The sequence below is a fragment of the Falco peregrinus genome, chromosome 5, assembly GCF_023634155.1.
Source record: "Falco peregrinus isolate bFalPer1 chromosome 5, bFalPer1.pri, whole genome shotgun sequence".
Lineage (NCBI taxonomy): Eukaryota > Metazoa > Chordata > Aves > Falconiformes > Falconidae > Falco > Falco peregrinus.
In genome coordinates, this window is record NC_073725.1 from 78644627 (window position 1) to 78663576 (window position 18950).

Below are 18950 nucleotides of genomic sequence, written 5' to 3' on the forward strand. Positions count from 1 at the left end.
AATGAGTGTTCTTACTCTTAGGAACCTAACTGTTTAAGAGCATTGGTATGTGTTAATTTGCTTTAGGGTTGCCAGTACTTTGAATCCTGATAAACAATACATGTCAGTAATACAGTTTACAGTCCAGAAGACCTCCCATGAGTCACTCGTACAGAAGGTGCTGGCATTTGCCAGGAGCTGTGTTGTGGTTTAAGCCCAGCTGGTAGCTAAGCCCCTCCACCCCAGCTGCTCGCTCACTTCCCCCTTGGTGGGATGGGGGAGAGAATCAGAAGAGTAAAAGCGAGAAAACTCATGCGTTGCGATAAAGACCCTTTAATAAGTAAAGCGAAAGCCGTGCATGCAAGCAAAGTGAAACAAGGAATTAATCCACTACTTCCCATTGGCAGAGCTTACAGATCAGGACAGTAAATATATGGTGTAAAGTTTGTTGGTAAAATAATTACTGAAAATTTTCTGTGCCATTCTGCCATTATAAAATACAGAATGATTGTGAATTACCTTTGCTTTTAATAGCAGGGTCAGCTGCTGTAACTTGTGAGCCCTAGCCATGCACACCAATAATTTTAGTTCTTCAGTCCAGCTGCATTTGCCAGCAAATGTTTTATGACTTTAAAAAAGTCTGTGAAGGTGTCAGGGTTACTGGGAACAATTGCGATTCTTGCACTGTCCTTTTCACACCAATGCTGTAAGGAGCAATGGACCATGAGCAATTTAACTGATGCTGTAAGACAGGCTTGGTGTTCTGTGTGATTTTCATTTTCAAATGACATTATATCAATTTCACCTTTCTCTTCAATTTCACCTTTCTCTAAAGCTTCATTGCTCTTACTTGCAGACAAGGACGTACTCAAATATCTAGTAAATCCTCAACAATTTTAAAGATCAAACAGATTATCTCACTGAAATGTGAGAATTTCACAGGCTTGAGGGACGTATCTTTTTAAATCAGACTTGGAAGTAAAATCAGTTTGCTACATTCATTTTTATGAGATTGTACTTTGTGCTTCCCAAATGCCTTGAAAATCCCTTCTAAAGCGTTTTAATCTAGGGTAAGGATCATCCACTGAGGACACCAGACAGAAAGAGCAAGAAGATAACAATACTTTGTATCTCATCCCCTAGAAGCAGACATCTATTCTTTTTACATAAAGCTTCATGGATTCAAAAACAAATATAATTGTCCAAGTTAGTCTTCAATTCGCATCGCTGAATTACAAGTAGGGTTGTGCAGCAGTACAGTTTAATATGTTACAATGAAGCACAGAGTCTTCAGTGTAATGTCAGGAAGTGAAAAATGCAGACTACATATTCCTGCTTTTCTACAGTACCAAAGATGGCCAAGTTGGCTTCAACTGAGCTGTTTGGCTTGAACAGAGGAGCAGCAAAAGTGTGTTCAGTACGATGTTTACTAGTTCATTAGTTTAGCTTCTCAGCAGTTCTGCCTGGGGTGATGCACTCAGCCTAGACCTCAGGTAATGGCATTCTAGCCTGTCACATGGGTAGCCGAGCAAGTTGTTATCTTTACCCTAAATTGTGTTGTTTTGGTAAACAAGCTGAATCCCTTTTGTCAGCCCTGGTAGAGGTGTTCTCAATCTAAAATAGCATTGGTTGTGGTCTGGATTGCAACCTTTAGTATATAGTAATTATCAAGCTTCTTTGTATCCTCACATACAGGGCTGTGAAGTGATTGCAGTAATTTGTCTGTCAGAAAGCAAACTGCTAGGTTACTTTTGGTGGTGAGCCTTTTTGGTGCATTCCTTCATTGGCTTTGGTCTTGAGTCCATCTAGGTCCTAGCTACTTTTTGGGTTTTGTGTTTTGGTTTTTTTTTTTTTTTTTAATTAAAGATAAATTGATTTGGCCTTCTTTGTAGAAAACAAAGATTGGAAGATAGTCTGTGTCCACTCCAGAAGTACTGAAAGTGTTGACAAACTGACAGCTCCACAAAAGCCACGCTACTAGTTGGAGAGACAGAAAAGGGGATAAAAAGAATCATGCAAAGAGATTTAGAAAAAGTGAAGCAACAGCTGTGATGCAATATCACCTATAGTGCTTAAAATATCATTACATAATTACAGTTGCATCCCTTTATTGCTGTTTTAAATACAATATTGTATGTGTTATCTCTTCAACAATTCTTTCTAACTCCTGGTCAGGCAGGAGGCACAAATTTATATGCTGTTCTGCATGTAATTGATTTTTAGATATATTGGCATACTGTGATTTTAACTAAACTTTGGAAGAACAGCAGAGTCTAGAGCAGCAGGGTGGAGCTGGCAATTTCATCTTTTAAATAGGAGGATAAATTTCATCTTTTAAATAGGAGGATAAATTTCATCTTTTAAATAGGAGGATAAATTTCATCTTTTAAATAGGAGGATAAAAGTTTGATGTTCTTCAAAAGACTTCTTGAGTACCGTGGCATATACCCATCTCTGCATTAGTGTGGCCCAAACATGTGCTGTATAGTATTCCTGCCCAGGAAGGTAGCAGGCATGACTAAGAATTGTTGCCTACTTTGCTTCTTCCCGCTCCGGGTGAGTCAGGTGCCTGCTGCCTCCCAGCTGAGATCTCCAGCCCAGCAGCAGAGGCTGGAGTACCATGACAAGTATGGGTGCAATGTAAGTGTGAAAATAGCTGTTACTGTTTATTGTAATGAAACCCAGCGTTACATGTGCAGCGAGCACTTCTGTGGAATACAGGCAGGTAACGCATCTTGGTTATTGCAGAACAACATACGAACAGTACTGGTTTTCATCCTGCCTGGATGCCTGCTGAGTGGGCACAGCGCTGTGAAATCCTACGATATTTTTTAAAGTTAAATGTAAATGGAGAAGTTTTACTCAGACCAGATGCCATTATTTCAATGGGCCAAATGTATTTCTAAGACAACCCATCTTTCGGACAGTATTTTGGTAAACTGATCCCATCTCTTTCACTTCTCTATCACCAGAATCACTTTATTGGGGTTACACTTTGAATTACCATGAGGAAGAGGTGGTAAGTGGGGAGTGTAAAAGAAAAAAAAACCAACAACAACAAAAAAACCCCCAAACAACACACAACCAAAAAAACCCACAAACATTGTAGGATAACTCTGTGTTCTCTTCCCCTACAGAAGGGATGGTGGATATATAGTTTGTTTAGTGGGAAGGGCCCTCAAGTATTTCTACACGCTAAGTAGATAACACAGTCTGCAGGGCTTAAAACTGAGCGCTTAAATTCTAGTTTCTTCAGTAGTGAAAAATTGCATTTAACCCCCTTCTTCCAAGGATTTCAGAGCAAGTGAATGTTTGTGGTATCCTTGTGAAGTAGGTAAATGCTGTCAATCTGCAGGTGGGAAAACTGAAGTATCAAGAGTTTCATGATTTGAGTTCACAAACAGATGGTGGCAGAGCCAGAATTCATAAGTCCCAGCTCTCTGTATGATCCTTCAATTACTAAATAGTTACCTTTTCCACCCCCCCCACCCCCCCCCCACTTCATTTAAATATCTGTTAAAATCCTCTAGGTTTGAGAAACCTCCCTAGACCTCTCTTGGTGGCTGGTCCTTCAAGTTCTGGAAGCACTGATGCTGATGGTGGACTCTTTGCAGTTCCTACAACTCTGCCACCCAACAGCCGCCACGGGAAACTGTTCTTGCCTAGCAAAGAAGCAGAACTGACCTTCCGGCAGCACTTAGACACAATCAGTGTAAGTGAGGTGACTGAATGAAAAAGGTAGCATATTGTACCTGAGCCAGCTTCCAGTAGGCATTACCGGATTTTCTGGTGGTTCAGAGCATGGGCTTCCCTATGAAGCAGTGCTTCTAGTGATGCTCAAGCATAAACATTACATTATATTAGCTGAAATTAGTCCGATTTTGACTATATAACTATGCTTTGAAGTGACATCACCTCTTCAGGCCTGAATCTGAATGCCATCACACAGCCTGATGAAACTGGGTCACTCTCTTTAAGTTACTCCAGCAAACATATTTGCCAGATATAGCAAAACTGATATCCTTCTTATCATGCAGCTAACTTCAATACAGCCTCATTTCTGTATTTATTTCAAATACTGGTTTTATTTTTATATCTACAGTCTCAGTAACAACTTCATAGCAAGCTACAGTAGTTAAGTAGTGAAATGGCTTTTTTTGGAGAAAGCTTTATCTCCATAAAACAAGAAGAAAAAAAAACCACATTCCTGGTGTAAAGTTTTCCTAATCTAGCAGAAAGAATGTTCTACGCTCTGAAACAAAACACAGTCTTTTAATAAATAGTTACAACTTTATTGAAATACAGAGTTTGGGGGGTATAATTTATTCTGTGTCTGCATGCTTAGGATATTTTCTAATGCATTTTCTGTCCTTGTTCAGATGCAATCGGACTTCTTCTTGCCAAAGCCAAGGAAGTTACGGAACAGGCACTTGCGGAAGCCATTAGTAGTACAGGTCAGAACAATCTTCAAAGTGTGAAATGCCTGGTTTGCTTCCCAAATATGTATCAGTAAGGCTATAATGATTTCCATTTAACTGAAATAAAAATCTGAACTTCCTTCATACATCTGCTGGAAAAGTGAAGCTGAACAAAGGAAGTAACAAGCATTTTGGTCTATATTGTAACCAGCCATGTTGTATTTCCTATATGGGAAATGTCAACAACAGTGTCCAGTGCATGAGGTAGTTTGGAAAAATTATAAAAGTCCCTCCTCTGAAAGCGGGTTGTGCTGTTTGGGTCTGCTGGTATTGATGCACAAGCATCAGTGTGTTCATGTGGTGTCCTGGTCTGTCAGCGTTAGAGCTGTCAGTGCTATTGCAACAAGATTTCCCTTTAGATAATTTTTCCCTGCTTCCTACTTACTAATGGCTGCTAAGCTGGGGTGGGTATAAACCTCTGTAGTGAAATAAAACAGAATACTATTTGAAAGAACAATGATTTCTGGAAAAAAATAGGACTTGCTAAGAAATGTATGAAAGAGGTATAGCCTGTTGTCATGGAACTTTGATGGTAAGGGGGGGGGCATTAACCTCCTTCAGACTACTCTGACAGCCCACCAAAAAGGCACATGCCACTGTGAAACAACAGGCAGGTGGAGAACTTACAAGAAATCTAAAACCAAAAAAAGGGAAACTTGTTTGGGGAAAACAAAGTTACCAAGTGTCAGTATATCCTTTTGTCTGTTCTGCTCTGTATGAGAGTGGGAGACATAGAAATTACATACGTACTGTATTTTAGTACTGAGATATTCTGGTCGATGCAATTCCATTTGTTTTAAGAACCCCCAAGTACGCAGAGCTGCCTCATTAATTCACACGTGTTCAATTGTAATGGAAGATCAGTTTGTGCACAGACTAGATCCCATCCTTACGACCACTGCTGTATTTCTGTGGGGGATTTGAAAACCACCGCAAGTATAATCAGAAAGGAATATAGTTCTAAGGAATATAGTTCTAATCAGCATTTCTGAGAATTGTCCATGTGGAAATTTTCTCTTATAGTAGTTCACAGAGGAAACACGATTCCTGTCGGTAGCTTCTTTCTCAAGATTACGCAGACCTTAATTGCTCTATCTGTTGCATTATAGTCATGCCATGTAAATACTCTGCCTATTCTGGAAGCCATCATGGATTTTTGTGCCTTAGAAGATGAGTTTTACCCTCTGTTCTGTGTTTAAATAGTTTTGGTTTATTGTTTTTTTTTTTTCTTACATAGAGAACGCTGCTCCCCAGGCCTTCTGGAAATCCGTCCCAGCATGTCTGTTCCTTTTCTATCTTATCCAACTCATCCATTACAGGTGAGTCTGCATATCTTCTATCACTTTTATGCTGCCATGAGATGGACTGGAAGGTGTCCCTTAAAACTGTGTAAAGATGTAATTTCTAAAAAGGAGAAAGTACGCTTTCAGAACCAGAGAGTTATGTACCAGCTGCTTGAGTCACTTCCTACAGGATGATGGGATTGTTCTCCTGGATCATTGTTAAGCAAGTCATGATTGTGATAGAAATTTTTTTATTCCATTTCCCGTACTGAAAGCAGGGAAGAGTAAGGAGTTCTTTACAAGGAGACAAAATTTTGGAATACATTACTTAGATAAGAATATTTTGTCTGTAGGTTATAATCATTTGTCTAGATCTCATAGTGGACTTTTCCTAGTACCTGGAATACCGTCTGAATTTCATATAGTGTAATCAATATACTGCCCAGTTGTCCTTGTTCTGCTGATACATCTTAAGTACAGTGGTAGTATAGGTGATCCCCCCCATCTCAGCTTAAATCTCAAAATCAACAGGAGACTGTAGAGATTATCTTCATTGAAAATAATGAAAGCAGCTTGAATAACACAGCAGCGCTTGCTGTTGCTTTTTGTGGTAAGGCACTGGTTAGCTTGCATTACTGTTTCAAGTCCATTTCTTCATCTCCACTGCTTGCATTCCCAGAGCTTGCTACTGCTTGGAATTTGTTTGCTTCTATTGGAACTGTTCGCTCTGCTTTAAAGGTGTTAATTTCATTTGCTTGAGATATATTTAACCCTTCACCCTAGGGAGAGGTTCATTTCGGCCTATCCAGTCCTCACTGACTAAAGCTGCTGTTTCTCGTCCAATTGTGCCCAAAGTTCTTCCAACACAGGCTACCAATCATCTGTCTAGTAAGTCATTTCTTAAACAGAATGAGAGTCATGGTCTGTTGTGATCTGTATATTCTTGTATTGTTGGTTTCTGTTTCCTAGGTAAAATTGTTAGTGCCTTTGGAGGTTAAAACACCTGTGTTAATGATGTCTGACTTTCTGTGGCTTTGTGTGACTGCAGAAAGGGAGCAGTCAGTGGTGGCACGGTCTGACCTAGGTTCCTTTGCTGTGTCTGACCTGCAGGCAAAGCAAGGGGTTAGAATTTGTAACTAAAGCTGAGCATTTTTATGATGTTTTGTTGTAAGACCACTTTGAAAAGGGGTTGTGCCATAGTTGAAAGAAACTTATGAACAGCTTATCTACTGACATGAGATTATGAATTCCACAAGAAAAAAACATGCTGGTGTGCCCCAAGCAAATACAGTAGTGCAGCAAAAGAATGAGTCCTGTAATTAGAATGATTAGGGAGGTGAGATCAGTGATTGCCTCTGGTTTAGTCAGAGGGTTCTCTGTGATGGGAAGACATTCAGATGGTTTTAAATGCTTTTTAAAAGATCTGGGTGAGGCTGACACTGCAACAACATAAGGTGTTTTTTTTTTAATCTTGAGTCTAAATGGCTGTTAGAAGCAAGGTAATAGGATAAGGCTATATTGTGTTTAGAGCACTTCTAATAAACCACAGGAAATGTCTAGAAATTGCATAACCAAATACATAATAATTTGCAGGGCAAAAAAAGAAATGGAAGGAGAGGGCAGGTAGAAAGAACTGGGATGTTTCTCTAAACTGTTTCTATATACTTGGTAACATGTTGGAACAAGGCAGAAAACCTGAACATTTTAGCTGAAAGGAATGTTATCAGTTGTTCCTCTTCACAAAGTGTATAGCTGATCAGATAATTACCATTTTTGCTTTTTGCATGTGTTAAGTTTTGACTTTCGGCAGTTTTTAAAAAATCATCTTTTAGATAAGTCACAACAAAGTAATTGCCTGAAGAAAAGGCTTGTAATGTATTTTTTGCTGCTTTTTTCCTTTCCCCCCCTCCACAAAAGGTGCTATTGACTTGGCAGCTAAAAGTGCTGGTATTATCCCTGGTAGCCCTATGCCTGTTCTGGATGCAGATGGTTTGTCAGGTGTGTCTCCATTGTCACCGGACGGAGTGACCACAGTGGTAACAGCGCAGGAGTCAACAGCAGCACATCAGAACGGAGGCTCCATCACTACTGTAGAGGTCAGAGTCTCTTGAGCATACTTTTTAAAGTAGTTAAGTGTCTTACCATTTCATTGTAAAAAAACCTGTATTATTAATGGCTCTTTGATGAGCCTTCTTCTGGAGCTAGCTGTAAGACACTTGTATCGTGGCAAACCCAATCTATCTTGTATATTGTGTATTTTAGGGTTGAGGGGTCAAATCATGATCACTCTGAACAGATTTCCATCCTGTAGAACAGCTTTCAGCTGTAAGACTCTTGAAGTTGGCCATGCCGAAATCTGGGCTTGAAAAGAAACAGTAGCATTTCAATAGACGGTAATTCAGGAGGGAATCTGGGGCAAACCAGGGACTGTTAGGGATGTATTTGGAATGGGAAGTGTGATTTCTCTTCGCAATTTCTTTCATTGAGACCCAGATACGTGTCAATCCATGTCATTTTCTCAGGGAGTTGATGGACAATTTTGAAATGCATGGTATGTAAAAAGAGCATGCGTAAACAGTGATAGGCACTCGTCTCTTGCCTCCCCAGCTACATTTGCAGCATCTCATGTAAACATTTGTCACTCACATAATTTCTGTTGTGCTTGTAGGGCTCAGGCCCTGGGTGTCGGGTTCCGTTCATCAGCCTACCGACACGGCACGAGCAGGAGGCAGTTCCTGATGGTTTCCAGGTAGAGTATGTCTTGAAAGAACAGTTGTGTGAAATGTGTTGAAAACACCACTGGTATTACTAGTTAAAACCCCTTGTTCCCAGGTAACTGTACACCACTGGTACTGTTTTGTGGAAATTGAAATCTCTGGCATCTGAAGAAATTTAAAGAAAGAAATTTATGAAAGCTGTTTAAATTCATGTGAGTGCCGTACTCTTAAAAAAAGTAAAAGTGAAGCTGGCAGTCTTTGACCTCTGAAGGACAAACAGGTTTTACATATTTCTTGATACAATGGAGGAGTTTACAATTGCTGTTGTAAAATTTTTCCGTGTAAAAGAAAAGGGAAAAAAAAAAGTTTTTGTAGTTGGCAGTCCTGCTGCTTCTGTGTTGCTGAAGCAGGAATATTAAGACTAAAAGCGTGATTGTAATGCTAGCATGCTCTTCAGAGAATCACTTTTCTTTATGCTGCATCCAATAAGACATAGATGCTTGAAAAGTAGCTGTGGCAGCACCCAAGTTGTAAGAGTGGTGTCATCCTGTTCCCAGCTTCCTTTTCCAATAGAATCCAGGGCACTGTGTTAGATACTTACATACTTAAGAATACAGGCTTTTCCATTTTTCAGTGGAAGCACGTTCTACCCTTCCTGCAACAGGTACATGTGAAAAAGTCAAATTAATTTGATTGGAGTGCATAGAGGAGAAGAAGTATTTTTGTTTTGCTTGTTGGTGTTTTTATTTATTATTTTTTTTACAGTGCACATGTTAGGACATCAATCTACTAGGCATTTATTTGTGGTAATGGGGTCCTAGGTTCTGGTTCTTGCTCTTAGGAGAGCTTTGTAAATCAGAAGACGAATCACAAACAGCTGTACGATGAGGTACTAATAACGAGACTCCTTAAAGAAAGATTGATTGAGAACTATCTTGTAGGTTCATCAAAATCATGCTAATTATATTATTATGCTTGTTTCTGTTATGTAGACTGTATTAAATATTCTTTGGAATGTTACAAACCCATATTTTTTTCAGATGATTTGGTAGAATATGGGCTGAAGCGTATTTGTTTATGCTTACAGATATTTTTGGTTAAAATAATACAAATCTATTCTATAAATAATAGATTCCTAAAATTTTAGGAATATTATCTGCTGGATTATTAGTCTTCCCAGCCACCCCCAGTCTGATTTCAGTCTGATGCTTAGGAGCTAGTTGCTTTTCAGATAGATTTCCAAGTCCTTCAGAAATCTATGAACAATTAACTCTGTTTCTTGTAACAGGGCACATCAGTCCTTTCTCTGTCAGAACTGTCCAAGACACCCCTCCAAAATGGTCTTTCCACCCCTCCACTTCCTTCATCAGAGGCTTCCAGTACCCGGCTCTCTCCTCCCAATGTTTCTGCTCTCTTGGATATTTCTCTGCCTGGACCACCTGAAGATGTGCTTTCTCAAGGAGAACCTGCCACTCAGATCAGTGACTCTATCATTGAAATAGCTATCAGCTCTGGTCAATACAGTAAGTCTGAGCTTAGATAAAGTCTTCTTATTAACTTTAAAAAAAAAAAGTCTGTCATCTTATATTGCAGCAGAAACTTTTCCAGGATGCAGTTCTTGGTTATTTTCTTTAATAGCGGTTGGAAATAAAATTGTGCTTAGCCTTTATTTTCTAGCATATATAGGTGGGGCTTTTTGTTGTTGCAGTTGTTGACGGGGGTGTTGTCTGCTTTCTAAATATAAATTGGTGCACTGTCCTGTAACTTTTCTGTATTGACTGAGTCAGTGATTCCTGACATTGCCTTACAGGTGAAGGTGTTTCCCTCTCTCCTGCAAAACTGAATGGCAGTGACAGCTCCAAAAGTCTTCCGTCCCCATCCAGTAGTCCTCAACAGAACTGGATTGCGTCTCCCAGCCATGATCCCCAGTGGTACCCCAATGACTCCACAGACTCGTCTCTCAGCAGCTTGTTTTGTAAGTGTCAGAACTGCAACAAAAAGGCTCTTTCCTGTACAACAAAACCAACAAAACCCCCCAACACTGTGGAAGTGAATCCTTTGGAAAATCATAAACCCAGTAGGACGTTTATAGATTTCTTCCCTTACTACTTGCTTTCGTTTCAGCGGTGTTGCCTTGAATACATCTTCCTTCTCTGTACAAGTCTGTTCCTGAAAAGATCTTGTTGCTAGATTGAGGCCCATACCTTGGGACAAATAATTCCTTGGCAGTTCTTTGCAGTCTGTTTGGAGCCTGTCTCATCAGTTAGGTTGAGACATTTTGGTTGTTCTGCCAGAATGAAAAGATGCCCTTGGCTCTGCTTTTGGAAAAATAGTCTTCATTCTGTGCTTCGTGAGTGTAATCTCAAAGACATGAGATCACTGGATTTGTTTGGGGTTTGGTTGGTATTTTTTTTAATTAATGTTTAATGGGGCCAGTGTAATGAATCTGTGTACTCTTAGCATTGTGCCAACGGTGTTCATCCTGGTAACACATAATTTTTGAGAGACAGAAGAAATAGGAAATGGACGGCAGATATCTATTTCCTTGCCCTTCTCTTTATTCTCCCAATTGCAAATATTCAGTGCTGTGACTTACTGATGTGCCTGTTCTTTATAGCAAGTTTCATCTCGCCCGAGAAGGGACGAAAAATGTTGCCAACTCCTGCTGGGACTGCCAGTGGCACCTCCTTACTGGGACCCAGCCTTCTGGATGGAAATTCACGGGACTCTTTTGTATCACGGTCTCTGGCAGATGTAGCAGAGGTATGTCATCAAATCACATTCAGCTGTCTGCTTCTTTTTTAGTGCAGCGTTACTGGATATTGTCCATCATACCTTCCTGAGATACTTAAGGCAAAGGTGCTTTGACATCTGCACTGTAGCTTAGTAAAACAGGGTTACAGTCTTAAGAGGAAGATGTAAAATGACTTGAGGGTATATGACACCAGATCTGGTGAGTCTGGCTGGAGGCCTGTAGCTAGCGGCGTTCCCCAGGGGTCAGTACTGGGTCCAGTCTCGTTTACCTTATTCATCAATGACCTGGATGAAGGGACTGAGTGTACCCTCAGCAAGTCTGCAGATGATTGATACAAAGCTGGGAGGAGTGGCTGATTCACCAGTAGGCTGCGCTGCCATTCAGCAAGACCTGGACAGACAGGCTGGAAAGTTGGGCGGAGAGGAACGTAAATGAAGTTCAATAAAGGCAAGTTTAAGGTCCTGCACCTGCAGAGGAACAACCCCATGCACCAGAGCAGGCTAGGGGTTGACTTCTCTGTGGAGAAGGACCTGGAAGTCCTGATGGACAGCAAGTTGCCCGTGGGCCAGCAGCATGTCCTTGTGACCGAGAAGGCCAATGGGATCCTGGGGTGCATGAGAAGGAGCGTGGCCAGCAGGTGGAGGGAGGTGATCCTCCCCTTCTACTCTGCCCTGCTGAGGCTGCATCTGGAGTGCTGTGACCAGTGCTGGGCTCCCCAGCTCAAGAGAGACAGGGAGCTGCTGGAGAGGGTCCAGCAAAGGGCTGTGAAGGTCATTAGGGGACTGGAGCATCTGCCTTATGAGGAAAGGCTGAGAGAGGGGGTCCGTGTTCAGCCTGGAGAAGAGAAGACCAAGAAGGGATCTTTGAATGTCTACAAATGCCTTAAGGGCGAGTGCCAAGAGGACAGGCCCCCAGGTTCTTTTCAGTGGTGCCCAGCAACAGGACAAAGGGGCAACGGGCACAAGCTGCAGCACGGGCAGTTCCATCTGAGTATGAGGAAGAATTTCTTTGCTTTGAGGCTGTCACGGTGCTGGCACAGGCTGCCCAGAGAGGCTGTGGAGTCTCCTTCTGTGGAGACATTCAAAACCTGCCTGGGTGCGACTCTGTGCAGCCTGCTCTAGGAGACCCTGCTTTAGCAGGGGGTTGGACTAGATGATCTCCAGAGGTCACTTCCCACCCTGACCAGTCTGTTATTCTGTGGTGCAAGAAGCTGTTGTGAGCACCAGGTTCTTTTTCTGGGGGAGGTCATGTTTACCCTGTTGGACATAACCTTGTTTTGACAGAGTTGTAATACTTCTGTTTTGTGTCCTGCTTTTTAGAGCAGGAATTGAAAATAGTGAAGATGAGGGAAGGGTTAATACCGGTGCAGTACAGTTGGAGGACTGGTAGAAAAAATAAATAGGTCTAGAAGGAAGAAGCAGGAGGTGGCTAATACAAAGTTACCTGAGAGAATGGCAGAAGGTCCTGTGCTGCTGAATTACTTTCTCAGGTGGTAGAATTATTCTTTTGTTTTGAAACCTTTTTAAGGGGTAGAGTGAAGACCAGCAGTTATTAAGGCTTGAGGTGTGCTTGAGGACCAAGCTCCCTTTCAGAAGGACGGAGATGGACTGGAGCTGCAGGAACGTTATGGAATTCAGCAAGGACAAATGCAAAGCCCTACTCCCAGGAAGGAATAACCCCGACAGCAATATAGGCTGGAGACTGTTTAGGAGACAGCTCTGCTGGGAAGTACCTGGGCATCTTGATACACAGCAAGCTCAGCATGAGCCAGGATGTTCTGTGGCAGCTAAGACCACCAACAGTGTCATGGACTGTTTTAACAGGACCATAGCCAGTAGATGGAACGAAGTTATGGTTATCCCACTCTGTTCAACAGCTGTAAGACCATGTCTAGAAAGTCGTGACTAGTTTTGAGCACCCGGTACAGGAAAGACAGAGGAACTGGAGCAAGTTCAGCAGAGAGCCACCAAGATGATTAGGGGGCTGAAGCACCTGTTTGTGTGGTACTGGGCTTGTTCAGCCTGGAGGAGGAGGCTTCAGGGCAGAGGGACGTAACTGGAGTCAGGCCCTTCACAGAGTGGTGATGCATGGTGGGAGGAACAGGCAAAAGCTGATTTTAGGAAGGTTCTGACTACACTGAAAGAAAATCTTTCTCACCCTGGAGACGGTCAGGCAGGGGAGCAGGTTGCCCTGAGATGTTGTACAGTGTCTGTCTGCAGAGCCTTTCAAGACTAACATCACCAAAGCCCTGATAAGCTGGTCTGTCCTCCTAGGTGACCCTGCTTTAAGCAGATTTTGAACTTAGAAACTTCTTCAGGCCCTTTGCAGTCTTAATTATCCCAGAGTTTACAGTGGTTGACTCAGTGTGACGTCACTTACATTCTAACTTTGTGGGGGCTTGCCCTGATGGAAAGAAAATGTCATTCTTCCGTTGTCCTTTGGAGTTGGATAAGGAGGTTCTGTACAGACCTTGTAACCAGAAGCTGTGGCCAGCTCATGCTGTTGTAATGTGCCCCTGGCAGCTTCAGACTCCACGCACAGCTCTACTTCCTGGCATAAATGTGAAGATTCTGCTTGCTTGGTGGTGAGAATCTCTCAAGGTGCGTGTTAATTAAAGGAATATTGGATAATTTATTTGCGTGGATTTGAAGTGACATTGCGGCCTTTGATCTTACAAACTGTCTTCAGAAGAAAATGGGCTAAGCCATCATTTTAGGCCCACCAGAGCAGCTTTTGGTGGCAGATGTGGGTTGTGTGGGAGTCTTCAGAGGAAGCAAGTATCATTTAAAGATGGTTTTAATGATCGGAGAATTTTGAAAGGCCTTTTATTGAGTGTCCTGCAGAGTCAAGTTTAATTTAAAATGCAGTTGTTAGGTTAGAGGTACTATCTTTAGAGTTTTTGTACAATGCATTTACTACTGCGCTTTAATGCTGAATTAAGGATAGGGAGGTAAAGCCCACTGAGACTCTGGGTTTGTTTTGGGGTTTTTTAGAGGCTTCCATTTAGCCATGGATAAGAGCTACTCTCTGACTTGGTGAGATAAGTGTATCTTTCATATGAGAAGACGCTGGGAATGAAGATGAGGTAGCCAGACTCTTCTCAGGACAAGAGGCAGCGGGCGCAAATTGAAACACATGAAATTCCACCTGAGCCCAAGAAAACTCTTTTAATGTGAGGGTGGTCAAACACAGAAACAGGTTGCTCAGAGAAGCTGTGGAATCTCCATTCATGGAGATAGTTCATCCCCTGACTGGACAAGGTCCAGGGCAACCTGTTCTAGCTGACCCTACTTGAGCAGGATGGTTGGACAAAATGGCCTCAAGATATCCCTTCCAACCTAAACAATTTTGCAGTTCTGTAAAATGTCCACTGACATGAAGCTCTTCTTTTTTTCTCATGTCTCTTCTAGGTGGTGGATTCACAGCTGGCTTGCATGATGAATGAGAACAGCATAGATTACATATCTCGTTTTAATGACCTTGCCCAGGAACTATCAATACCTGAGCCAACCCGCAGGGAAATTCTGTTTGATGGAGGAGGTGGTGGTCCCCCAATTGGGGATCTCTCACAGTAAGTGTATGAGACCAGCAGGCTGGTGTGGACTGTTCGGCTAAAGGTGGAGCTGGCAGCGCTGGATCATGGCAAGGGCAGGTTCTAGAGAGGCAGCTGAGGCTCAGTTGTCCCTGTCTTGTGTGCTTCTTTCTAGAAGAGAAGCATTGTCTTCAAAGGTCTGAAAAAGTTTGTGCAAGTCCTGGGATGTGCAATATACTGGGAACAACAAAACATGAAATAGCATTACAGGAAATAGTGCGTCCCCTGCATCCGTGATGCAAGATGGCAGGTTTATGGGACAGCCCTGGACTTCTGCTTTTGAATGGCATAAGCAAGAAGCTCAAGCAGGGAAGGGTATCGCCAGAAGCTCCCCAACATGAATTATTTTTTGTGTAGTAATCAAAATGCCATGACTTGGGATCCACATTGAAGTTGTGGAGGGTGTAGGCTGGGTGTGGGTATGGGAACCATGTTGCATCTTCATATGTCCTAGTTAGCACTCTTTCTATCCGTCAGTCAAACTGAGGTTTCTTGCACTCTTTTCAAAGGCACTGCGACTCTACGATGCTTGGCTTTTAGAGACTGTTCTGTTTCTTTGGCTATGTTCTGTTGTTTGACCATTCCAGCAAGGGCATGTACCTGCTTCCTTGTTCTGTAGGGGAGCTCTGCTTCACCCTGCTCCCAGACTGCATGGGTCCTTCAGGAGTTTCCTCTATTTTTAAACCCCATCACGTGTCACAATCATCATCATCCTGACTGCACTCTCCACCTTTGAGATTCTTCATCACATTGCACAGTTCATCCCCATGAGTTGGGAGAGTGCTTTCTTGCTTTCCCTGGAGAGTGGTTGCTTTTAAAGTCAAGAAACACTGCAAAAGAGCTTACTGGAATCACTATGAAAGCTTTGTCATAATTACTCTTGACTTTGCTGGAAACCTGTATATATTGCCATCTTCACAAAACCTGAGGATTTATCTGGGAGAGGAAATAGGAAAGAATATTGTAATGTATAGAAACAATATATTAACACTAAAGTTGTTGAGATCTGTTTTATGTCATGAAGAGGAGACATGTCGAGTCCTGGCTTAATCCCGTATTTCCTCCTTGTTCTGTGAATTCCAGGTGCTCTGTAGTACCTCAGGACATCATTTTTCATTATAGTCACTTTCAGGCACTAGTGGATCTGGTACTCCCTCTACTAAATCCCTATGCATTTAATGTTAGTGTTTTAATAATCGGAAGACTCTGATCCTGATACCAGCAGGTTCAAAGGAATATAAAGTTACTTTCTTTAGAGCTGGTTGTCCATCCATTCTACCTTTATAACTCAGGAGACTTTCCCTATTTCCTTTCTTACCGGTCATATGAGAGAATACCTTTATTGTGCCCCTTTTTGAAGCACTTGTCTGCTTCTCCAGTAAGAGGATGTCCCTTGGCTATTTTAAGTAGCTCTGAACTTATCCAAGGGGCTAGTCCTATATAAACTACAACTTTATATTATTAATAAATAAAGAAAACTTCTCCATCTCTTAGGCTATTATCAGGGGTTCATTTTCCCAACTTGCACTATACTTGGTGGATGTAGTTCTACCTGCCTTTAGCTACTTTTACAAGGCATTTGACTGGGAGTTTCTTCTTGTAACCTTGCTCACAGTGCACTGATGGGATTTGCTGTTTTCCCAGTCACTTTACCCTCCTTTTATGTAGATTTCTTTTTTTTAACTGCTATATAATTTGCCTTTATGCTTTCTGTCATTAAGAGAAAATGTAACAAGTTTTTTTATGCACCTTTTGTGTGGCCCAGACCAATGTTCCTGATGTCATTCAAAAAGTAGTAGGATTTGGATGACATTCTGAGACCCCATGTATCGGGCTGCTGCATTCTTGTCTTGGATATAGGAACCATACAGATGTGTAAAACCAGCATTAGTGCAACTGGATGTTCCCAACAGGGAGGCAGACCTGTATTACTAGCAAGAAAATGGTCATGACTAGAAGAACGGAGAATTTAATTCCTGTGGGCTAACTTCCTATTCTGACTGCATGTCATGTAGGATATTCAGTCCTCCTGCCGTTATTTCTGTTTCGTTATTTTTACAGAACCTTGTTTGAGAATTCCGATGCAATTATCAGGAAATCATGTAAACCTAGAATCTAAAAAGTTGAAAGCTGTCAGAAAAATGAATGTTGAGGACTGTTTTGTTCTAAGCATTCACCCTTGGTATGGAGAGGATACCTGCTAATCTCAAGAGTCACTCCCTCTAAAACTTTTAAGTTTTACTTAAACGTTGAGCTGTATTTTGGTTCAGGCTTTCTCAGTTTGTTTCGTCTTGGTTTTGGCTTCTTATATTAGTAATGCTGGTTATCCTATATGCTGTACCTCCAGAAATTCTTTGGGCTTGCAGGACAAAAGCAGAGGGCTGCTTTTGTGGCTGTGGATTACAGGCCATGCAGGAGATGTGATACATTCTAATCAAGTGTTGGGTGGGGGATCTTAAAAATTAATTAAAAAAAAAAAGTCAAAAATTTAATCTTAAAAAAATCCTTAAACTTCTAAATATTGAAAGACCAGCCTGATGGTCTCCAGTGTATTTAGGTAGCTAGACATATGTTTCCTCTTCTTAACCCGTACTGCTGATGGGGTGGATGTGAATTGGTTTTGACTCTTAGGTTGCTTAGACTAAGCGCCAGTGTTGCTGCACCTGTATGGCAGAGCACTTCATCAAGTTCTGTGAAGACTTTCTGCCATCTGATACAGGGAGCTGTCAAGCTGCCCTTTCTCGGCCCATTCAGTTGCCATAGGGGAATAATAGAACTGCAGAGTGAAGTCAGCATAGCGGTTATTTTTCATGACACCGTAAGATCAGAAAACTGCAATCCTGAACCTTTATTTGCGAGTAGGCTTTGGACCACTGAGTAATAACACTGGAAGTGACAAGAGGTCAGTTGAGCACTCAGAATTCTGTGGTTAGACATGTGTTTGGCATCAGCCTCCTAGAAGTTGTCATTATGAAACAGAATTTAATTTCAGAAATGTAATGCTTTGCAAATTGCAGTTTTAATAATAAAGCCCTTTCAGGACAAGTAAGTCTTATCGAGGAAGAACTTGAAAATAAGTTAGATCATTGTGGTAATTTTTAATTGATGCAGAATTTGTTATCCTTATTATGTGAAACGTCACTTAAACACACCTCTGATTCCACCAGTTCAAGATTTTAGGTAGATGTGTTTTACAATGCTAAGCATCATCAGTTTGTGCCTAAGACTGCTAAGCGAAAAACTGGGGGGGGGGGGGGAGGGGGGGAATGTAGGAGGGGTGTGGGGGTGTGTATGTATACACACACACATATACACGTAGTTATGCTTACATATATGTATATTATTTTGTAAAACAAAACTTTTTCAGTTTTAATTATTTCAGCTTCCCCAACGGAAGTAACAGAGTCATCCTATCCTAAGCAAACATTCAAGCAAGTTACACTGAAATGCACACAGGATTGTTTTGAGGTAAACATGACTTTGTTAGCTTAATAGCTTCTTGGGGCACTGTAAGGTGGTTGGAGAGGACAAATGGACACTAACAACCTCCAGTTCTACTATTAATTGCTCTAGGCTTTCCCAGCATTGGTTTAGTGACTGTATGTAATAAGGAAGTTCTGAGTGGTTCAGCAAGGTGAATGGCAGAAAACTTGGTATTTCTTGTCATCATGGCCTGGGTGAAAAGCAGTACGATGTCCTAAGAATTAGATCGACCTGTGTGTGCATGTTTGCGCTAACTGGGTTTTCTGCTGGGTGTTGCATCCCAATTACCCACACAATTATTTTTATCACTAAATCTACTAAGCATAGGAATACTAATTATGGCATTGTTAAGCCTTTTTTTGACACCCCTCTTTATATTTCTAAATGGAATGAAATTACTTGGATCAAATCTAATCTGTAAAGGCATCTCATTTACTGACTCTGCAGATCCCAGAGTGGAAATTAAGTTGCATTTTGTTTTTTACACTCAGACTTTGGATGCATTTATAAGGAAAGTACTGCACTTTTAACCTTTTCAAACCTTTGAATCTCGTTAATTTCACAGCAGTTTGTTAATGTTAACTAAGTGAAACTTTGACAAGCACTACGGCAATACGTTATCATTAATTACTGAAACATGATAACTGCTTTAGAGCTTATGGT

At 41.5% G+C, this 18950-nt stretch overlaps 1 protein-coding gene across 4 annotated transcripts in view; it reads left to right on the forward strand.

Annotated features, from left to right (window-relative positions):
* The window catches only part of CRAMP1 (cramped chromatin regulator homolog 1), a 52273-nt gene extending 34225 nt beyond the window's left edge, over positions 1-18048 (forward strand). For all 4 annotated transcript variants that reach the window (XM_055804314.1, XM_055804315.1, XM_055804312.1 and 1 more), the window contains exons 12-21: positions 3510-3691; positions 4359-4433; positions 5695-5776; positions 6524-6628; positions 7658-7836; positions 8409-8489; positions 9746-9980; positions 10268-10432; positions 11075-11220; positions 14623-18048. In XM_055804314.1, coding sequence (XP_055660289.1) covers positions 3510-3691; positions 4359-4433; positions 5695-5776; positions 6524-6628; positions 7658-7836; positions 8409-8489; positions 9746-9980; positions 10268-10432; positions 11075-11220; positions 14623-14787 — 1415 coding nt within the window. In that variant the 3' untranslated portion in view covers positions 14788-18048. The remainder of the gene's footprint in view (positions 1-3509; positions 3692-4358; positions 4434-5694; positions 5777-6523; positions 6629-7657; positions 7837-8408; positions 8490-9745; positions 9981-10267; positions 10433-11074; positions 11221-14622) is intronic.
* The last annotated feature ends 902 nt before the right edge of the window (positions 18049-18950 follow it).